Here is a 15673-nt window from a genome sequence, read left to right on the forward strand (position 1 = left end):
GAAAACTTGAGGTCACGGACAGACAGACGGACAGACGGACAGACAGACAGACGGACGGATGGACATGGCGAGCACAATAGTGCATTTTTTCCATAAATGAGAAAATGCGCTAAAAACAATCGATTAGTTACTCGGACCCAAACTATTTTGTTCACACCCGCTTTTGAAGCTCGAAGTTTATCCAATATCTATACACATCTAGGCGCATATATTTCTAGCTATATGCACGGTATATTTGAACCTTGCAATTGTCTCTAACGAGGCACAATGCTGCTAACTTGGTTAGGTAGCCTCACGTGCATCGAGCCGTTCGCGACGCTCACAATCAACTAAAAGAATAAAATGTCACTATAATGAAACAATGTCATTATAAAAGACTATGCTGTTCAATGGAATTATGAAATCAATAATAAAGATGTTTCTATACTAATGACAAATGTTTAATGTTTCTCACTCTCATTGTATTACTTAACAAATAAAGTACATTTCTTAAACATATTTTAGGGAGTATTCTCCTTTATACTTGAATGCTATGCAGTTAATTGATTCGTTTATTATGAAATATTGACTTGATAATATTACTCTCTTAAGGTTAACTTATTACAGGAATATTTAATTAGTATTCAAGGACTGGAAAAAATGTAAACCCATATTTTTTGAAGAAAAAATTAAAGATGTGATCTCAATCAAAGCTAATCATAGCGATAAAAGAATATTTATTGAATTGATTGCTGTCGGTATATTTTCAATTGGAAAATAGTAAACTCTTGTCATCGTATCTGTTTATACTGATTTGGGATTGCACACCTCTTCGTTTCCGCAGCATTGCTTAGGATCACATGAAAAAAAAATCCTGCCGTGCTATTTCCCTTATAATAACTAAATGATATGGTTTAAAAAATTATAAGCATATTTTTTTAGTAACAGAGACAATTTATCGATGATAAATTGTTCGGCTCACCGAATGGTCACACGTTTCTTGTTTTTCTTGCTGCCCAGCGGTGAGAAGTCATCGGGCAGTTCCCCAAGTGATAGTCTGTTGGATTCCCTATGTACGAGTATCGAGGTGAGATCGGGTTCACTGGAAGCCATTTCAGGATTGCCGGTTAATTTGCCAGGACCCAAAAGACTCCTGAGTCTTGAGGAGCTCGTCACGGAGGATTTTTTTACTGGAGTCGGAGGAGGGGTCACAAATTGACCGCTACATTCCCCATCATCCTCATCTGGCTCCTCCGAAATTGTACTTGTGGAAGAAAGAGACAAATATTTTTCGTTTTTTGGCTGAAAAGTCGGGCTATTGCCATTATTCCTAGGAACCGTTGATGTCGTGCTGCCATTAGATTCTTCGGAGAAGTCTGGAATATCTTCACTGATGCCTCTGTCGAGAGTTGCTGGAATTTTACAATCGAGCTGCGACTTTGTTTTCTGCGATGTGTCGTGGGCGACGCTGCTGGTAGGCAACAGTGGTAGTTTTGTGGCATCGGATTCTTTGAAGACGACGGGTCCTAGAGGAGGATTTAACCCTGCAGCTGCGGCCTCTGCAGCTTTACGTCTGCGGAGGCTTTCCTGACGCATGGATCGAGACCGGCGGCTCAACCGCTTACCCCCCACCAACCACGTCATCACCTACGTCGGGTAAAACAATTTTGGTTTACGTCAGTGCAGATTTTCTGATAAATAAACTTTCAGATTAAAGTACCGTTTTCTGTATAATGAGACTTGAACAACATTGTTTAACAGACATTAATATTAACATTTTTCCGGTCTTAATTAATATAAAAAATGTCTGTTTTGAGGATGCTTACTTTGAAGGGAGCCAGGATAAAATACTTGATTATGGAGAGCACGAGAGACATGAGCGACCGCGGCGTGCACTGCTGCTGAGCTGACCAAATCAGACGACTGACACGTACGTCCTGAATAAAAATGAGCTTTACAAAAATAAATCAAGGTAAAATTACTATATAACCTCATTTTTTCAGCAATTACATTGATTGATTCAGATATTTTATTACATTGCATTACATGGTTGCCCATTGGTTACAGTGGACAATTAATTCATAATTACTAGGTTGTCAAGTTCCGCTACACGATACCACTGGTCTTTTACGCTAACTTTTGTAAATGTCATTTGTTTGGTAGTCATGGTTATAAGAACACTGAGCTGGTCCTCAGGTACATCGAATTGAATACACGCGCAACCCAACTCTTTAGCCCAACTCACAAGCCCAACTCACCATCCCTAATCACAAGCCCTTCTCACAAGCCAAATTCACAAGCCCAACTCGCAAGCCCAACTTACAAGCCGTACTCACAAGCCCAACTCACCATCCCTAGTCACAAGCCCTACTCACAAGCCCAACTTACAAGCCCAACTCACAAGCCCTACTCACATTGCACCTGGAGTCATAACAACTGGCTCACAAGCCCAACTCACAAGCCCTATTCACAAGCCCTACTCACAAGCCCTACTCACAAGCAAATCTCACAAGCCCAACTCACAAGCCCAACTTGCAAGCCCTACTCACGAGCCCTATTCACAAGCCCTACTCACAAGTCCTACTCACAAGCTCTACTCACAAGCCCTACTCACAAGCCCCACTCACAAGCTCAACTCACAAGTCCTAGTCAACTCACAAGTCCAACTCACAAGCCATAGTCAAATTCACAAGCCGTACTCACATTGTACCTGGAATCATAACAACTGGCTCACAAGCCCAACTCACAACCTCAACTCACAAGCCCAACTCACAAGCCCAACTCACAAGCCCAATTCACAAGCCTTAGCCAAATTCACAAGCCCTACTCACATTGCACCTGGAGTCATAACAACTGGCTCGCAAGCTCAACTTTCAAGCCCAACTTACAAGCCCTACTCACAAGCCCTACTCACAAGCCCTACTCACAAGCCCTACTCACAATCCCACCTCACAAGCCCAACTCACAAGCCCTACTCACAAGCCCAACTCACAAGCCCTAGTCACAAGCCCAACTCACAAGCCCTACTCTTAAGCCCAACTCATAAGCCCTACTCACAAGTCCTACTCACAAGCCCAACTCACAACCTCAACTTACAAGCCCCACTCACAAGCCCTACTCACAAGCCCTACTCACAAGCCCTACTCACAATGCCCCTGGAGAACCTGATGCTGTTCTTCCTCATGACTTGCAGTTTGGTTGCCACGCGCTCGTACATGGCGTCTCTCTGCCGCCCCACCACAGTCGCCGACGTGTCCACGCGACTGTAGCAGCGGCCTGTCCATTTGTGCGTTGATAGTAAAAATTGTAATCGAACATTTAAAAAGTCATATTTACTAACTGTAGCAGCGGCCTGTCCATTTGTGCGTTGATAGTAAAAAGTATAATCGAACATTTAAAAACGTCATATTTACTAATATTCCGAACCACCGATGAAGTAACTTGAATTGCGTACTACAATCAGAGACAAAAACAAAAGGGAAGTCAGAGACTTAAACAGAAGGGACGCTTATAAATATTTCAGCACATGTTAATAATTTAATTTCAGTCCAAGTTTACATTAAAACTCCAGTCTTTTTGTAGGAATTCTATCAAAAACTGTCACCTGTTTGTTCGCCAACTAGACATTTCCGGGTTTCCTTAATATCAGTCTATGTTTACGTTCAACCTCCAGTCTTTTTGTAGAAACATTATCAAAAACTCTCACCTGTTTGTTCGCCAACTAGAAATTTCCGGGTTTCCTGGATGGCGGCAACATCCGAGCCCTCGGAAGCGGAATGCCGATAGACCGGAGACCGCGGGTAGTGTACGTTTAAGTTTCACCTTCAGTATTTCTACAGAAATTTTATCAAAAACTCTCACCTGTTTGTTCGCCAACTAGAAATTTCCGGGTTTCCTGGATGGCTGCAACATCCGAGCCCTCGGAATCGGAACCCCGGTAGACCGGAGACCGCGGGATCATTGGGGAGACGCGGCCTCCGGTACTACACCCTCCGTCTTCCCAGTCGTCCAAGCCAGAGAAAGACAAGCGTTTTTCCGTCGAGGACAACGAAGAAATTCGGATGCGGGGTTTCTGTTTCGCCTTGACTAGAGCGGCGGCTGCTTCCGCGGCAATTTGTTTCTTCTTCTCAGCTTCTTCGTTGTTTCTTATTAATTCCTGAGCGAATAAAGAATGGTTCATTTTAAAAATTTCAATTTCCTCTATCTGCGTTGCTTGTCTTAGGATTTTATTAATACTTTTTTTCTTGCTTTTATTTATAAACATTAGAGTAACGAATGAACGGATTCCTTTCACTTTACTTGATATGTGTCCTTTACCTTAATTTTTGAAATGGCTCAATGACCCCAAAGATCAAATGTAAACGATGCATTTACGAAAAAAACACACAAAAAGTGTTTGAAATGATCAGATTATTATACGGTCTCTCATTTTCTATTTCCTCCTTACAATCTGAGCAACAAAAATCATTAATTAGTTGTTTGCATTGAGCGCGTGGCTCTCGGACATCAATAAAGCAGTTCAGATGTTCTCGTTTACCCGCATCATTAAAATATCACCACTTTCGAATTTTTCTTCATCGTTCTCGAGAAATTGCATTCGTTAAATCGATAAGAGGCATTTTACACGGCATTTTTACTGGAATTTGATATAATGATATCTTTTGATCTGAGCCTACCGTATTTCTCAATGACCACATTTTCCATGTAATGAGATCATCAACCTCAATAAATCACCATTAACCCCAGTTTTTCAATTTAGTGATGAATTCTTTACCATCCAAACTAATTTTTTTCCGGATTTTCACAAACATTTTCCGCCTTTTTTCTCTTTGCAGCATCGCAATGAGGCTCGTAAGTATTGGAACAATGAATAAAATTCTTAAGTGCGCAGCCCTTAAGAATTTCAAATGAATAAATTCCGGGAAAGCAGATGAACTTTCGAAGATTTAGATATGAACTCTGTTGCTATGTGCTCTGTTGATATGTGCTCTGTTGATATGTGCTGTGTTGATATGTGCTCTGTTGATATGTGCTCTGTTGATATGTGCTCTGTTGATATGCGCTCTGTTGATATGTGCTCTGTTGATAAGTGCTCTGTTGCTATGTGCTCTGTTGCTATGTGCTCTGTTGCTATGTGCTCTGTTGATATGTGCTGTGTTGATATGTGCTCTGTTGATATGTGCTCCGTTGATATGTGCTCTGTTGATATGTGCTCTGTTGATATGTGCTCTGTTGATATGTGCTCTGTTGATATGTGCTCTGTTGCTATATGCTCTGTTGGTATATGCTCTGTTGGTATATGCTATGTTGATATGTGCCCTGTTGATATGTGCTCTGTTGATATGTGCTCTGTTGATACGTGCTTCGTTGATATGTGCTCTGTTGTTGAGGTCAAATTGATTCTTGAAAAGACAGCGCTCGTCATATAGAAACAAAAATTAACATTCAATAAATTTATATTGTTATTTTATCCAATTCCTCAACAATTTTGGAAATCAAATTAATTTTGTGGTTTATCTATGGGTACCAAAGCAAAAATTGTGATTTTTTATTGAAATCGACGTTTCATTTCATCGAAGATTTTTCCAGTGAAGTCTTTAATGCTTATGCCGCAAGAATGATTCAGGATGCTGATCTTAAAAAATAAATATAAAAATTGTTATTTAGGAACTGAGCATCAAATCCAGGTTATATACTTCAAAGATCCTCTTCAAAAAAGAGCCGTTCATGAACAAATAATTGTAGCTCACACCTATATATAAAGGATGCATGAAATGGAAAACAAACAGGATCAAAAAAGACATACAGCAAAGTTCTCATACAATTTATTGGAAAACGTCAGTATAAAATAATATAGTGTCAGTATTTCGAGAGCAAATGTTGGTTATATATACAGTAATTTAGAAATACGTGATGTAACTTAGTGGCAAATACAAAATCCATATGAAAGAAAACAAATTCAGGGAACCTAAAAGTTTAATGGAATTAAATTTACTAAAAAATTATTTTTTAAATTCATTATTGACAAACGTAATAAATAATAATAGAAATCTAATTTCTTATATTATTGGAATTCATTCTTAGTTGGAGAAAAGTAAGCCATTGCCAAACTAGGTGGGGAAAGTTGAATTAAAATTTTATTTTCAAATTTGCACTTAAAAATTTCATTCAAGAGTTATATTCAAAGTTCTTCACATTTCCCTACGTTCTATGTGAAATAAAAGTTCGAACAGATTATTTTTAATTAACATACAATATTTATAATCTTATTCATGGGTTTCTGTAAAATTGGATAGTCAAAATTCAGGAATTATCGATCCAGGGCAACGCAAATCTAACCTAGCTGCTTGTTCTAAACAATATTCTTGTTAATCTCAGATATAAATCAAACCAAATCAAATTTTAGGCTTGTATTTTAGAATACAAACTGAGCTCAGTGATTACTTATAATAATATCAATGTTAATTGGTAAAAAAATAAGATTCATCTTATGTAATACTTGATCATTTATTGATCATTAAGTGACCGTCCAAAGACACGATAGCAAAGCAGCAAATGTAAAGCTTTCTCCATGCATGCCTTTTCCGGAACAGGCTAAAAATTACAAAAAAATTGCCTTGAAGCATTAACTATTGATGAATAAGATGTAAAAAAATTTATTGATTATTGAATTCAACAATACGAAGGGATAATACCATCGAATTGCAACGTAATTCGTCGGATGATTAAATTGGAAAAGGAAATTCAGAGCCCAACGTGGATTATCATTCCACAGAGACTGTAAAACGAGGGACAAAAGCCCACTTTGCCATCGTATCCGAGTACCATCACCACTACTCATCATCGATTAGAATGGTATTGTTTAATCAAGTCTACAGAGCCAACTGCCATCACTGCTTTTTCGGGCTCTGAAAAAGAAGAAAGAGCAAAATAAAACAGCTATATTCGTCCGATGCGAGTTAGTATTTTGTCTAACATTGCCACAATAGAAGTGCTGGCGCATTACTATTAATAAAGAAGAGAAATTAAAGTTTATTGAACACATACAATTTGTCGCAAAACACTGACACTATATCAACAACTTCGTTTTCCTTAACACATTAGTTTAATTTACAGTTTCTTTCGGCAACGCATATAGTTTTAACGTCCATAAACACTGTAATTACTGTATTTAAATGCATTTTCTCCCATCACTTTCGCAATAGTTGAATTTAATCTCCAACATGAGAATCAATTTAGTTCCTTTGATCCATCCGTTTTCTTTATCGCTAGAAATAATTAGTTGATGAATCATTCCTAATGTAAAATAATGTTGGCTCGTGTAGTTACCTCTTGACTGAGCGTCCACATCTGCTGAGTGGACTGCACGCCGGACCTGAGGGCGCTCCAAGCAGAAGTCCACAGTGACACGTACCAAGTCCATACCGCCGACACGCGAGCTGTTGCATGCAGATCAGGGGCAATACTTTCAAAACTCCCTAAGTGAACGTAAGTACTTACGCTCTATTTTCTTGTCTATGATTGGTGGATTTTGCTCGAAAGGCCGTCAATGATTGGCTGATGAACTTACGATCTCTTAACTTTTTTTGAAAGTATAGGTATACAATTTTGTATAATTGAAAGTATAGCTTTCAATTATACAAAAAATACATCACGATATTGGTAAAGTAAAAATAGGGGATTGGACCACTGAATGCTGATCGTGCAAACCAAGTGTCTTTGTTCTAGTCTGTGCTGGAATTACACAAAGTTTTGTCATTGGGCTGCTAATTCCGTTTTGTGATATTCAAATCGGTTATGTGATTTTGAAGTAGGAGGATAATTTTATACACTCATTATTTTCAATTTACGCATGATTCGTCATTTTTCAGATAGGTACAAATGAAATTATTTTTCTGCATCATTCCTTAGACTTTTTTGAAAATTGTGTGTTTTGTGCTCCGAAAAATCGAACCACTCAAAATTGGAGCTAATTTTCGATTCTGAGAGCAAAGTTCTCAGAGTAGAACATTTACACCCAAGCTAGAATTCATCAATTTGTGTTTTGGCAGTGATGGTGAATTCACGTATGTGAATGATGGTGAATCTCACCGTAGACTTTGAGGACGAAGGCGAAAACCCAGTCGTATTTCTGCAAGAACCAGTGGATGACAGAGTCGATCGTTGTGATGAACTTGTCTAAGTAAATGACGAGCGTTTCCAGAAGTCGCATCAAGCGGATGGAAATGCAGTCAAACCACTGAAAATGAAAATGTTCTTAATATAATGCAGTTCAACATTTCAAATTTTTTTTTAAATAATTGTTTGATAAATGAACAAAAAAAAGGAAATATACGCTTACGAAAATAAGCTTGAAAAAAGAGGTTCTAAACAGTCAAAAATTATTTACATTGATTAACTTAAAAAAACAGGAATGATAATTTTTAAACTGAAAAAAATTAAAGATTGCGCGATAAATTACTTTGATTATTTTTATAACCGTTTAATCGATTGTATCTATTTCGAGATCTAGCCGGTAAACATCATAAGAAGAAATTACTTCCAGAGTATAAAAGAAAGCAATAAAAATTTCTGCGGTTGACGTTTTTGTGTCTTTCAAACTTCATGATCGATCTTCGGGCCTTGAAAACTATTAGCGCAAGTTTCTCGTTCTTAAATATTGATCAACTGAATTGATGTATATTAAGATGATAATTGACTCGAAAAATTATATATGTCGCTTCCATGGTTTGTAGCGACTATATGAACTAAATTCAATGTTTTATAAGCTATAAGCGTGATAAAAATTGCATCCAGGAATGAAGCAAGTTTATCGAAGGTGCTTGATCGTTTAACAGAACAATTGGTTTAATTAGAATTGATATAAATTAAAAAAAACAATTATTGGTTTGATTAGAACTGATATGAACTTCGACAATCTCGATCAGAGCTGAGCACATAGTAGGTATCAGGTGTACGGGAGCAGCCATCTTGCACAGTTTAAATATTTTACCTCTTTGATATATGATATAATAATGATATTAAATATAATAATAATGCAATAAATATTATTATACTAACATATATATATATATATTAAATATGTATATCGCCTTGATAAACCACGATCCTCGACAGCCAACTAAGTAGTGATTGACTGGACAAGCACCGCAGCCAATAATTCAATTGAAAAGCAATATTTACTTTGTTATTCATATAACAATCGAATATAATTCAATTAATCGAATACAAAATAGCTTAGAATCACCATGATTTTACCATAATGTTTTCTTCATTAAAGAACGACTAATAATAATGTGGGAGGATAGCTTAGCCAACCGTTAACCTGGCTCTTGATAAATTGTGCATGCGACCTTTTTTATTCGATATTTTTATTGGAGTTTTTATGAATTTGCCTTCAGACTTGCATATACATATAGACTCGTACGAATTATTAAATAAAATTATCAATGAATTATTTCTTATTATTAATAAAAACATTATATAAATACAAATATTATAAATAATTAAAATATAAATATATTAATTATTAGCATCTGCTTGGAGATTGAATAAGGAACTTTATAAATTTAAATATAATCTATGGACAGTACATCGTTGAATCAGGCGATAAACTTGACCAACTATATACCTACTCCAAAGGTCAATCGAGCTATTTTTAGGACTCGTTCCCATGTCTGAGGTCATCTTTATATTGAACCCCATGACTTATGCGGCAGTCCGCCGGTTGCCACAACGACACGGTAATTTTTTTATATCAACAGGCGCATTGCCACGCAAACTCCACGCGAGATCATGTCATTATTTATTGGATCGTTAACATTGCATTACATTTTTCAGCGGGTAGGACCAAGAAAAACTTTCCCAACGTCCGTTGCTCGCGATGACTCATTAAATTTCTGATAAGTTAAGACGGTAACCGATACCCGCGTTGTGATTAAGTGACAAAATCATCCATGTACGTTAAGATGAACTACAATTTATTTTACCCGAGAGTGCGGTGACGTTATGCTAGTTCTAACATTTGATTGACACGCTGCATGCACGCTACATGTGCATTTAGCGTGAAGAATATAACTCGCTCGCTTCATGCCGCGCAAGCTCACTTTGAGAATGCGTGCTCAAAGACGACTCATGAACACTGTAATTTTCGACACATACACAACATTCAGCATTTTCTTTATTGCACTAATTGTAGTACCGGTATTCTATTGATGGTATCTGAGCAAGTAATCAAGACAGCATTGTTTTCTTCTCACATTGTGTTTAAGTTGCAACGTGATTTACTTATATGAATGAAGAAATTATCATATTTTAGATGAAGAGACTATACACTAACACCACCTCCCACTTTCAATGTCATGTGCACGCACGAGAGCTGTGGATGAGACAAGGTATCATAGACTGGTTGATGTTTATGCAGAGCATGTCGTGAACGTAAGCTGCGGGTCTCGAGGAGACTCAATACGAGCTTTCATGAGCTTAGCAACCAGAATGTTTTCCTTCTCAGATAAGCTTGGTTAAATATGCGCCACGCCGGCTTGATATCATTGCTGGGTGACAGACATCATACACATGAAAATGACAGATAAATTAATCACAATAATAAACCCTGATGGCGCATAATTACTTTATTTATTAAGTAATTATTTTACTGACGAACTACTGATGACGAAACGGTAACAACTCATGCAACGGCTGAATATGTCGATAAAAGTGTTGCTGAAAGTTTATTTTATCAATCTATTTCTTATCAATGTAATTCACCCTTCTAATAATATGACTCAATGGAACCGTGCTTCAAGAAGCAATGGTGGAATAGGACGTGAATCATTCCATGACTTAGGCATTGAACATATAATGACGTAATGTCGGAGTGTCACAAATAACCGGACGCAGTGAAGCGATTCTGGCTGGTCTGCTGCCAGTCAGATTTCTTAGCACACATTGTTGAACGAAACTTTATCACACTATAATATTAAACAGCAAACTTGGTTTCGTTGCAAGAAATATTCTATGCAAAATATTTCTGTTCTGAATTTCAATAATCGTATAATAGCCCTCTTTTCGCTCGTCCCTGCTCCGTTAGCTTTCCGTTTCTTCAATTTGATGGCCCGAAATAACGTCGCCATTCACCCACTGAACCCAGTGAAATGTCATCGCTAACTACAACTCAACCACTCTAAATCCTCAAACAACTCGCCCACTCTGTCGTCCTGTAGATGACTCACCCACTCTAGAGTCCTGTAGACGACTCACCCACTCTAGAGTCCTGTAGACGACTCACCCACTCTAGAGTCCTGTAGACGACTCACCCACTCTAGTCCTGTAGACGACTCACCCACTCTAGAGCCCATCAGACGACTCACCCACTCTAAAGCCCTTAAGACGACTCACCCACTCTAGAGTCCTGTAGATGGACTCTAACGTCCTCTCCGTAAACTCGTCCACTCGGTGCACTAAGCGGACAACCACGCCGGGCCACGGCACGGCCTCCACCAACGTCAGCACCACCGAGATCTGGACCTGTAGAGCAGACAATTACGCTTTAGTTTGATCCATCAAAACATGAAAAAATATAACTCAGTACTCACTGCAGTGAGTGACAGAGAGCGCATTTTCTCGTCGCCGAAAACTTGAGGTCACGGACGGACGGACGGACAGACAGACGGACGGACATGGCGAGCACAATTTTTTCCATAAATGAGAAAATGCGCTAAAAACGCACACTGGATGATGATATAAACCAAATTAAGTACATTTACCAGCGGGAAATTGGTCTTATTAACAATTGGATATAATTGAAGAAAATATGCGCTCAACTGACGAATGGTACTGCGACATTTCTAGGGGCGACAAATGGACGATTTTTTTGGATGGACGACAATTTTTTTATATTTTAGGAATATTTGCTTGGCATGCTGAAAATCAGGTTACTTCATTAGTTAACGGATATTTGGATTTGCTATAATGTTAATTCATTAAGTAAGTAAAAGTCACAACGCCGAACATATCGAAATGTTTTTAATGTTGTTCGCTCTTAAGGCCTGATGTCGAGTGTTGTGCAATAAGTTGGCGAAAGTTAAGAAGTGATTTCGTGAACAAAATGAACGCTTCGACTAATAGTTTATAATTTCAAACTCAGAGAAAAATTTAAAAAGAAAGATTCATCAATCTATTCACCCTTAAAATGATAAATCTCAACGGAAATGTGTTTCAAGAAGCAATGGTGACATAGGACGTGAATCATTCTATGACTTAGACAATAAAGAAATTAATAACCAGAGATATTCTAATCAAGCAATGCCAAAATCAAGTTAAGAAACTAGTAATATTTTTGAAAAGCTACACAAGCAGCTGATAGTTTCCCGTATTCTCTAAAATTAGTAAAGATTTTCGTTTCTGTAGTCTTGACAAGGCGTCCCTGATAACAAAGGAGATATGGACATTTTTATCGCCTCGATTATCTCTGCAGGTCGCGCGATACGATGTAGCTTTTACACAACTAACGAGCAACTCAATTATGAACACAAAACATAACCTCGGAAATTTAATTCGATATTAAATGCCTGTTATGAATACTTTAAGTCTAAATAATAGTTTATTTATCTCTAGACCTACCTAATTAATGATTATCTGTCATTAATTGCGCAACTACAATTTCAGTAACATTGATGGTAAAGCAGCTTTGTGCACGCTTGATGCAAGACACCCGTTTAATCTCAGTATTCAATTAATTATATTAAGGGTTTATTTAATATATGGATTATATTTAGGGTGTGGATTATATTAAGTTCACACAATTGTTGTGTTGGCTCGACATTTGATTAGAATCCATCCCGCTTCGTCGGTTCGTGACTTACCTTTATATGGTTTTGTCCGTATCAGACTTGCTATTACAATTGTGAAAATAGCTTCTATGATCCTATACTGTCTGGCTTTGTCGACTTGTATCTCAAAGACGTTACTTTTAAATTTGGCTTGCTTTGCCTAGAACTTAGCAACAAAATTGTGAAAATAACGTCTATGATCCGACGCTGTCCGACTTTGTCGACTTTTTCAAAAACGTTACTTAGAAATTTGGCTTGCTTTGTCTAGGACTTACAACACAATTGGGAAAATAGCTTGGGCGATCTTATACTGTCTGGCTTTGTCGGCTTGTGTCTCAAAGACGTTACTTTAGAATATGCCTTGATTCGTCTAGAACTTACCAACAAAATTGTGTGAAAATAGCTCTTATGATCCTATACTGTCTGGCTTTGTCGACTTGTGTCTCAAAGACGTTACTTTAGAATTTGGCTTGCTGTGTCTAGGACTTACCAAAACAATTGTGAAAATAGCTTCTATGATGCGATACTGTCTGGCTTTGTCGACTTGTGTCTTGGTGATGGCATAGCCGTCGCTGAGCACCGGGTTTGTCTTGATCCAAGTCACTGTCTTGAGCGACCCTAAGACCACAGTGTCGTGGGGACGGCCAGCGATGGTCTTCACGGCCACGGAGGTGCCGTTAGTGATGACGGTCGTGGTGGTTTCCGTCATTTTGGCTTCCTGAAACACGTCAATATTAACTTTTTTATAAGAAATGTAATAAGATTTAGTTGTAATGTGATATTAGTTTACGAATTATTCAGGGGCTTACGTTACAGGAATAAAAAAGTGATATTGGTTTCAAAATTATCCATGAGTTTACGTTACTGGAATATGGTGGCCGTTAACTGGTATGAACATTATTGGATGTTACTTAAAGGATATTGAAATTGTTTTTAATATTAGCAAAACGTATCAGAGGCGGAACATATAAGAGGGTTCTTTCTTCCCACGATAAGAAATATACATATACAACTGAATAAAGCTCTATCGAAACTGAACAAGAACTTCAAACCATAAAAAAATTACCACAGAGTGCTGAGTGGAACGAGATAGAAGCTATTCTGATAAGTAACCAAGTCAAACTGAGCAAGGTTCAGGCACCATCACTCCTATTTATAAGTATGGCAGCCGCAGCTAGTTAGCTGCCGCACAACAACGAACCTCTTGTTATGTTCGCTCTTCGTACGTGACGACACTTTCTCAACTCTTCACTTGATTTCCTGAAACTTTTTTTAAGATTTTTAACAGGATAAACGCGGATATTTATTCGTGTAAAATTTTATTCTTATTATGTGCCTCCCAGATGACATCGTTGGCGCTCCAAGTATGAACGCGTTCAAGAACAGACTAGATAAAGCTATGGAAAAATATATGTTCAGACTTGAAATGCCTAGCTCCTTATCGCTCATCATGATGATGATTCATCGTTAATCATGATAGTGATTCATCGTTCATCATGATAATGATTCATCGCTCATCATGATGATGATTCATCAATCATCATGATAATGATTCATCGCTCATAATGATAATGATTCATCACTTATCGTGATAATGATTCATCGCTAATCATGATAATTATTCATCGCTCACCATGATAATGATTCATCGCTCATTATGATAATGATTCATCGTTCCACGTAACCACACTAATCCCCTCGATATAGGCGCCAATACATTGATAAAGTTTCACTCATTAATAGCTACACTAAAATATACTTCCTCATAGCATAATCTATACTTGCTGTCAGAATCAAAAATGCTACATAGAATTCACGTGATGTTTGCATCGAAGAATTAAGGTAAAGGTTAAATTTTAGTTTAATAAAAGTGTCATAATTGACACATACATTCCGTTTTTTGATCCATTTTTTTTTATTAATGAGCCATATAGATAATTATAAGTTTTCATTCATGAAAAAAACTCATAGGTTGCCAGGGAACGACGAAAAAAGTTATTGAGAGCATTAATAAACATTTTCAGAAAACACAAGCGACTGATGACAAGAAAATTATGCTCCATTACACGCACACGGAAGTCAACATATTATGCACACGGTTTTTGTAAAATCTATTCAAACGATCATAATTTTTATAGTTTTGTGCAATAACAAAGCACGCGTTTCGAACTTTATTGAAATTTCACCAATCATTAAAAATCTCTCGGCTTAAACAGAAAGGAAATATTATCATACGCTGGAAGTTATCTAGGAGTCGAATAAAATTTCTTAACGACTGCAGCAGTATTACAAACAAGAATTTCAAGCCAAATCATTTATTATTCATAGAGAATAATAAATGGCCCAGTGGTTACAGTTCAGAGTACCAGGATTGGAGCAGAGAGGTGCGGGTTCGATCCCAGCTCTGTGCGTCAGTTTCTGGTCAGAATCGGCAAGGAGGCCGGGCGGTTAAGCCAAGAAAATTTGAAGCAGTGAGTTGCGAGTTCAAGCCCGCAACAAGCTGTGGATGTTCTGAAATGTTAAGAATCGGCGACAGGCCTACGGCCTAATAAACGCTGAAATCGCTATATTTTATCGCAAATGATGCGCGCGAACCCAGTAACTCCATTGTCTAGACAGCCCCGCTTCGAGTGGAATAGCAGTGACCCACTTGGTCGTTTGTTTAGCAGCAGAAATAACTATCCATCCAATCATGAAACTAATTGTGAACAAGCTATAGTTATAAGGTCATCTTTTGGATACTAATTTTAAAGCGGTACACCCATTGCTCTCAAAGTTAAGAAGAGGAAATATTTTTTAGGATAGCACTATTAGGATAAATCTACGACAATTATTATCGTTTATTATTATAAAAACTACAACAA

The 15673-nt window shown here is 37.6% G+C and overlaps 1 protein-coding gene across 1 annotated transcript; it reads right to left on the reverse strand.

Moving 5' to 3' along the window:
* Window positions 1-68: 68 nt before the first annotated feature.
* On the reverse strand, window positions 69-13926 carry LOC108671253. The gene is made up of 9 exons (XM_047882545.1): window positions 13876-13926; window positions 13300-13527; window positions 11377-11505; window positions 8071-8218; window positions 7309-7418; window positions 3841-4135; window positions 3128-3255; window positions 1806-1916; window positions 69-1626 (listed from the first exon to the last, which is right to left on the reverse strand). Exons 2-9 carry the CDS (start codon window positions 13516-13518, stop codon window positions 958-960), a joined length of 1809 nt encoding a protein of 602 aa, XP_047738501.1. The 5' UTR covers window positions 13519-13527; window positions 13876-13926; the 3' UTR covers window positions 69-957.
* Window positions 13927-15673: the final 1747 nt, after the last annotated feature.

The sequence above is a fragment of the Hyalella azteca genome, unplaced genomic scaffold (genome assembly GCF_000764305.2).
Source record: "Hyalella azteca isolate HAZT.00-mixed unplaced genomic scaffold, Hazt_2.0.2 contig10672, whole genome shotgun sequence".
Lineage (NCBI taxonomy): Eukaryota > Metazoa > Arthropoda > Malacostraca > Amphipoda > Hyalellidae > Hyalella > Hyalella azteca.

What these genes read in the sequence shown, in the direction of transcription:
- LOC108671253 (XM_047882545.1), bottom strand. Translation starts at nt 13,518, where the DNA reads ATGACGGAAACCACCACGACCGTCATCACTAACGGCACCTCCGTGGCC. An exon ending in CTATTTTCACAATTGTTTTG is followed by an intron (nt 11,506 to 13,299) that starts GTAAGTCCTAGA and finishes TCTGCTCTACAG; the next exon opens with GTCCAGATCTCGGTGGTGCT. An exon ending in TCAGGTTCTCCAGGGGCATT is followed by an intron (nt 1,917 to 3,127) that starts GTGAGTAGGGCT and finishes ATTTTTATTCAG; the next exon opens with GACGTACGTGTCAGTCGTCT.